Genomic DNA, 7,483 nt, shown 5'->3' with positions numbered 1-7,483 from the left:
TACCAACACTACTAGCATAAAGTACCTGCTGTACTGATATAAAGAGCTTATGGACACAGTCACCACTGCTGGATGGCTTTATTAAGTGTCTTAAACCACATTTCCCCCAAAGGAAATCCCGTTTTCCAACTTGCAAATGAAATTAGAGGCCTTTTTATTGTTAAAACTGTCCACAGTGCCAAGTTTTCCACCATCACCACCAGAAATAAGACATGTTTTCTGTGGCTCCCTCAGGCTTCCGTTGAGGAATCCAAAACATGCCTTTTTCAGGGTACTTCCATATAATTCTCAGCTCCTCCACCCTTCCTCCACACTGACTGCAAAATACCCCAAATTCTCTAGGAGCCAAATAAGAAACTACCATCAACAAGTTCTTTAAGCACTGTCTGAAGAACAGCTTTCACCAGGGCATAATTAACTTTTGGAATCAGGGGACTTTTAGCACACAAACCATTTATAGGCTCCTTTATCTTGAATATTTCTACATCACTAGTGGTTTGGACATTTCCAGCAGTGAAATGGGTCCTAGATGAGGCTCTGGAGCCTCCACTTCCTGCCAAAGCTAGGTGACATTTTCTGGTCTGTATTTCCACCTTCTCAGGTGGAACAGGTTTGGCGCTTCCAAGCTCTTTGTGCAGTGATATCCACCCCTGTACAATGTTTTCAGCAAAACACTTTTTCACAGGATACAACTGCATTCACAACTCCCATGATCCTTTGACTGAAGGCTTTTACAAGCAGGATCAAAATGCTGTGTAGCTTCTTACAACAGAGATCTGGGAAAGACTCAGCAACTCTTCAATTCTCTTGCTCTCTCCGTCTCTGGTCTTCCCTGGGCACTGTTTTCTGTTTGGCCTAAGATTTCAGTCATACTGAGCCTGGATTGCCTAAGGAGAGAAGAGAGAGTGCAAAGCAATTTTATGCCTGTATCCTCCAGACAGAGACACCACTGCAGAATCCAAGCTCTTGAAAATTTCTCCTAGAATTAGTGAGTAAGTTTCAGTAATTCACATGACCAGTGTCATGGCCTTTCTTCCCCCAAGCCTCCAGCTATCGTCCATCTTTTCCTCTCTTTAATAGGGATGGAAAGAAGGCAGCAGTGAAGGAAAGATTGGGAGGACTAAATCAGCATTTCTAAGACTCGCATGTGAATACCACCAACAACCAAGAGAAGAACTGAGGTTTAGAAAGCCTAGTGTGTCGTGGTTTCTCTAAATGTTTGAACACACAGCCCCAGACACCCTCCTCCAGTCCATGACTGGAAGGGGCAGAGCTGTTCCTCACCACTCTGCCAGCTTCTGTTCGTACAGCTCCCTGCGCTCACGATTCCTCTTCTCCTGCAGGGTCTCACCAGCCAAGCCATACATTGCTATTAGGAGGCCTCCTGCAGGAACCCTGAAGGAGGAAGCAGAGAGGTCAGCAGTCATCCAGGGGACACACAACAGCAATAACTCTCCGGCATCAGCAAAAGGAGCATGCAGCGGCCACATGCCGCATGAGGGGAGCATCACATTCCCCAAAAATCACATCACACCACAGACTAAGGTACTCCTGTTCTACTGTCATCCACCAACCACAGCCTCTCTTCAGCTGTGACTCATTGGAGCCCCTGTGATAACATACTTTGAATTTACTCATTGACAGGCACACATAGGACAAAGGGGTGGAAGCATTTGTGGTGCTCTATGAAGAACCCATAGGACACCTAAACCATATTTCAGGCAGGGACATATGCAGGGACCCCAGCTCAGCTTCCATCCAGCTCTGGAAGTACTTGTGTTTTCACAGGTAAAGCTCCCTAGGCTGCTTCCAGGCATGCCCACAGCTCACACCATCCTGATGGTGCCAAGCAGCATAAATAAAGCTCGTTCTTCTTCAGGTAGGATCCCCAGATTCACTTATGGGGATATTTACAGGTCAGCACTTTGAGAAGAAATCCCAGTCCTGCTTGAAAAGTCAGATTTCTCCTGAGTTAGAGGTGATTGTCCAGAAGCACAGAGCCTCTGAGAGAGAACCATGGGTTCCTCCATGCCCCAGGGAACTTTAGGAGATTCATGGCTGCAAAACACACATGAAGACATGTGTCACCTTACAGTCCAGCCATGCAGCTACTCCCTCAGTGTTTCCTAATGGCTGCTGCTTCACATTTTAGCTTTGGTGGAGCCTATTGTTGTTCCCTCTAATAAGTAAACAACAGCAAATAAGATGCTCTACTGAGAGCACTGAGCTCTCACTACTGGAAGCAGCAAAACACAAAACAAGAAACAAAGAAGAAAAGAAAAACTGTTTAAAGGTTGGAAGAAAAGTGATCATCATGAGGTCCCAAGAGAGATATAGAAAATCCCTCCAGGCAGGGGAGGAAGGGAAGCTCTTGTAGCCCCATCCATGATCCCAGGCTTGGTGTGTGCAGCAGTCACAACTCACCCAAATGCCGTTCCAAACACGATGCCGCCCGCCAGGCCCTGCAGGCCCAAGTGCATTCTGAACAGGGCTCCTGTGAAGGCTAAAAAAAGAACAAACCCACTGAAACTAGAAATAGCCCCGCCACAGACATCTCATATCAACACAGGGAGCTGCTTTGCTGCATTTCTCTTCTCCATGAGCTGACATCTGCTTTTAACAGAGCAGAAACCAAGTGCCATGGCCAGTGGGACAGACCCTCACCACACAGTCACCATGGCCTCTGCACTGAAACATTGCACAAAGTTCCTTCTGCTTCAGAAAAACTGCCACAGTTTTTCCTGTACCACACAAGTATCTATAAAAGTAAAACCAAGCTCTTTCTAGGCTGGGGCATGACATCCTCACCCTTTTTTCTGTTTGACAACAGCTAATAATAGTAGCTGCCATGTAAGGCAGAAAGATCAGTAAAAAGTGTATCCAACTGTAAGGGCAATAAAGCCTGCAAAACTGAACAAGCAGATCACTTACCCAGAGCCCTGTTGCCAAAAGTGGGCATGCACAATTTAGCATGAAAAGGACAGCCTATAAACAGTGTGCTGAATTGTTACCAAGAGTGGAAATAAAAGATGCTTTCCCTGTTAACTAAATGCTTATGAGAACAGGTTATGCATCAAGTGTTGCCTTAACCCCACCCAAGTATTATTCACTTTTTCAAAATACTCCAGCAAGTATCTTGAAGATGAACTGATAACCACAAAACTCCCAATGGTTTCAGCAGTGCATCAATATCTCTTACAAATAAAGGCACGCAGCAGGCAAACAACAGAGCAAAGTCAGTGGAACAAGAAGAAAAACCCAAGAGCACAGAAGCTGCTCAAGCCCAAGGGATGTGGACACTTGCTTATGCTTTTCTGCTAAGACCCTTGCTTACAACCAGAAGCATACAAGGTAACAGCACTCTTACCTCCTGCTGCAGCAAAATTACTGATGGTGGTTTTATCTCGGTATGCTGACAGGCCCGTGCTCACCATGCTGCAAAAGTAAGGCACAGAAGTCAGAAGATGCACGTGGAAAAAGAGAGGTAGCAAAACACAGCCTGGAATAAAGCTGGATTTCATTAAGCCAGCCCTCAGGCTGCCTCTAACTGCCTGGTTGCCCATCTGTTCAGAGCACACACATGCCAGCCACGCTTCTGTGACTTTACTGCGGGCAGCTGCAGAGACACAGGCCAGGGAGTATCAGAGTTCCTGAACTGGATCTGAGATACTCTTCCTTTTTTTTTAATCAAAGATTTTTCTTTCCCATCATTGAATCACAGAATCAGAATGGTTTAGGCTGGAAGTGATGTTAAAGATCACCCACTTCCAAGCCCTCACTGCAGGCAAGGGCACCTTCCACTGGACCAGATGCTCAGAGCTCCATTCAGCCTGGTCTTGAATACCTCCAGGGATGGGGCATCCACAGCTTCTCAGAACTACCTGTTCTAGTGCCTAGGAACATATAATTAGTCAAGGATAAAGGAATCTGAGCAATGAAAAAGTCCTATCAGTCAGTCTGGATGCAGGACATTTACTTCAGAAGCTGATCCATGTGTCAGTAAAATCTTGCCTTATAAACAGTCCCCAGTAAACAGCCTAAGTCACACTCGTGACATCAGCAGGGTCACCTACTCTTGTGGCACCAGATTTCCCTCTGGGGTAGGTAAACCAACTCCTCCTAAAACATCAGCTAAACCCCAAACACTGTTCTCAGTCCAGAAGCCACATACTCCCCAGCCTCCTGCATGACAATGACAAGCCAACAGCAATCCTCTTCTCCTTCCCAACACAGATAAACCCAAACAATTTGGGTTTTAATTGTGAAACTTAAAGTTTTCACAACTGCAGGATGAAGTTTTCAACTTGGGCTTTACAGAAACCATGTTGAGCAGCAAACAGCTTTGTTCAGAACTTTTTCCAAAGGGCTGGTGAAAAAGGGGCTGATCTGACTGCAGGAGAGACACCTGGTGGAAGACGATGAGGTTACATGTCAAATCCAAAGAAATCCAGGAAAACTCAAAGAAATCAAAAGCTCCAGGAGAGAAAGCAAACAGCATGCTAACTAAGCCTAAAAGCAGATACTAAACTAAAGGAAGCCAGAGCAAAAAACAAGAGACAGTGAGGAAGAAGTTCAGAAAGGAACAAAAAAATTAGGGAGACAGAAATATAAAATAATTCCAGTCAATACTGTGGGATCTTAAAAGCAGGACAACTTAAACAGAACATACCTGCAGAGAGAATCAATGCAGGTTTAAATTTATAAATTTACTAGTTTGAACAACAGAGAAGGAGGTATTTCTAGTTTAAAAGGGTATTGCTTAGAAGACCATGCTTAGTTTGATGTTCTATTGCCATGAGTGCACTGAAACAGCCAAGGAAGAAAATCAGGGAAGCAGAACACTCTCTGCATTGATGCTGTGTGTGTAGGAAAAAATCTGAAGGCTTAAACAGGTACGTAGAACTGTTAGGTCAGATATTCAGGTCAAGAACAAGGGAATCCTCTGCAAGTGTCTGAGGACAAGAACAAAGATTTGTGAGTAACAGCAGTGGATACAAAGTAGGAGTAGTGACAATTGTGAGTACCACCAGCATATACAAACTAGGAGTAATGAGACATAGCATAAAGGACAAAAATCAGTGTGGGTTAGAAAACACTTCCAGAAACTGCCAACAAGCTTCAACACTCCCTCAGAGAAAAAACACAAAAAGAGATGAAGCAAAAGCAGAAAGCAGTTGTCAAGAAAGGGAAGAACAGTATTCAAGTCAGTAACACCAGGAATTAGATGTACAATCAGGGCTTTTCCACATTTAGCCTTTGTGTTGATTCATTAGCAGATGAGAAGTCTGGGGCAATTCTAAAAGGTTAAACCCTCTCCACGCTCCTGGCTGATCAACCAGACACGTTATGGCAACACCAGGAGCCTCAATCACCAGAGCTGTGGGCAGTGCTGGCACGGAAAGCTCTTGGCCACTGGTGCTGAAGGACAAGCACAAGGCAGCTGTGCTCCCTCTGCCATCAGGAAACAAACACTCACTTGAATATCATGGTGAAGGCCGCGACCCTCCAGCTCCAGCGCCAGCCGTAGCGGATGAAACTGCGGAGACCAGCACGGTGTGCGGATTGCTGCGGGGACAGAGAGGACACGGCACAGGTCACACACAGCCCCCTCCTCCTGCCAGCACGCTGCAAGCCAGCTCATGGGACTGATGTCCCTTGGGACCCCAACTCTGATCAAGCCCGACACTTTCGGAGGAAAAGCTGCTCCCAGCCACCAACAGGAGAACCAAAAATCAATTCCAGTTTGGAATGTCAACTGGTCCTTCTAATCCTGATGTTGAAAGACATCTGGATGGACTGGAAGAGCTTTTTGAGGACAATACAGGAAAGCATCTATGGAGAAGACAGAAAAACTAGAAACCACTTCATTTTATGAGTTCACAAATATTAATAAATAATAACCATCAATAAATAATAGTCAGTAAATAATAACCACCTACATTAAATATTAAGATACCATCAAGCTCTGCTGTTTAACACTGGCTCTTAAAAGTTTGAGGTTTTTTAAAATATGTGATAAACAGAAGCTTCACAAAAAATTAAAAATGTTGCAGTTATTACCATGAAAGTAAGTAAATTTTCTCTTCCAGTGCTTGTGGTGTAGGTGCTTAGCCTGGGTTCAGATATACCAGAGAGTCACCAGAGGGAAGCCAGGCAGTGGTAATTAGCTGGTCACCACATGAGAGGCCAAATCTAATTTTAAGTGATGCAAAATTTACATCAGGCAGATTTTTAAAAGAGTTTCCTTCCTCATAATCCAGGTAACCAACACTTTAATTGAATAACAAACACCTGGAAGTTCAAATACGTCTATAAAATGTCACAAATGTTCTTTGTTGTGCTGTTGTTCTAAGAGAATTTTAAATGGTCCAAAAATGACTCACATTAATAAGACAAGAGTACAATCCCAGTCTGATACTATGAAGTCTCCTGTCAGCACACTAAAATTTAAAATTTCGAGACATACTAATCAGCCATTTAACAGAACGGTAAAACTTTGTTACCAGCTTTCTGTCTAACGAAGGACACTTTTCTGAAGCTAACCGCGTGCAATTTCGGTAACGGGGAGCCGCTAATTCCCGCAGCACACACTCCCAGCAAACTTTTTGTACCAAAACCGGGCTAACACACGCCTCCCACAAACACGCGGCCTCCTGCGGGCTCCGGTGTCACCCCACACGGCGCCTCCAAGGGCAACTTCCACCGCCGGAACCTTCCCAAGGCCGAGGCCTCCCGGGGACGCTGCGGGCCCCGGGGGCGGGCGGTGCCCGGCGCTCCCCCGCGCAGCCCCGGGCCCGTACCACGGCATCGGCGCGGTTCTGGAAGATCTCGCCGTGGCTGCTCTCGATGAAGGCCTTGCGGGCGCTGATGAAGGCGGGCAGCCCCCCGTAGATCCAGCCCACCAGCCCTGCCGTGAACGCCGACTTGGCGATGTTCACCGTCTCCTCCGGGAACTGCTGCTGCTCGCTGCAAGGCAAGGGCAGCCGTGGGCGCGGGGTCGGCACGGCGGGACCGCCACCGCACAGCCCCGCAGAGCCCAGCCCGGCCCAGCCCACCCGAACCCGGCCCGGCGCTCACTCTCGCCGCCAGAGCTCGCTGAGCCGCTCCCAGCCCGTCTGCGGCAGCGGTGAGGGGCGGCCCGCCGCCACCTGAGCGCCGGGGAGATCCGCCATGGCCGGGCCGGCGGCGGCAGCGGCAGCGCCCCCTGCGGCCCGGCGGGGCACCGCTCGGCTCGGCTCGGCACCGCTCGGCTCGGCTCGGCACCACTCGGCTCGGCTCGGAACCGCTCGGCTCGGCACCGCTCGGCTCGGCTCGTGTAAGAGACTGCATTAGTACTGATTAATGACTCCAAACATTTTCCCGTCTGTGCAGGGCCAGGTTTGTTTCCCCCCTCCACACCCCCCAGAGGGAAGCTGAGTTTTGGGGGCTGCGATGCCCGGTTCGCATTGGACAGAGGGGGTGCAGCCCCCAGGCTAAGAGGCAA

The 7,483-nt window shown here is 47.6% G+C and overlaps 1 protein-coding gene across 1 annotated transcript; it reads right to left on the bottom strand.

Annotated features, from left to right (window-relative positions):
• Positions 1–62: 62 nt before the first annotated feature.
• Positions 63–7,236, bottom strand: TIMMDC1 (translocase of inner mitochondrial membrane domain containing 1). The gene is made up of 7 exons (XM_058838394.1): positions 7,078–7,236; positions 6,801–6,966; positions 5,477–5,565; positions 3,368–3,435; positions 2,425–2,503; positions 1,285–1,395; positions 63–887 (listed from the first exon to the last, which is right to left on the bottom strand). Exons 1-7 carry the CDS (start codon positions 7,170–7,172, stop codon positions 788–790), a joined length of 708 nt encoding a protein of 235 aa, XP_058694377.1. The 5' UTR covers positions 7,173–7,236; the 3' UTR covers positions 63–787.
• Positions 7,237–7,483: the final 247 nt, after the last annotated feature.

Source organism: Poecile atricapillus, chromosome 1 (genome assembly GCF_030490865.1).
Source record: "Poecile atricapillus isolate bPoeAtr1 chromosome 1, bPoeAtr1.hap1, whole genome shotgun sequence".
In the NCBI taxonomy this organism is placed as follows: domain Eukaryota; kingdom Metazoa; phylum Chordata; class Aves; order Passeriformes; family Paridae; genus Poecile; species Poecile atricapillus.
This window is presented reverse-complemented; position numbering and strand designations above follow the sequence as displayed.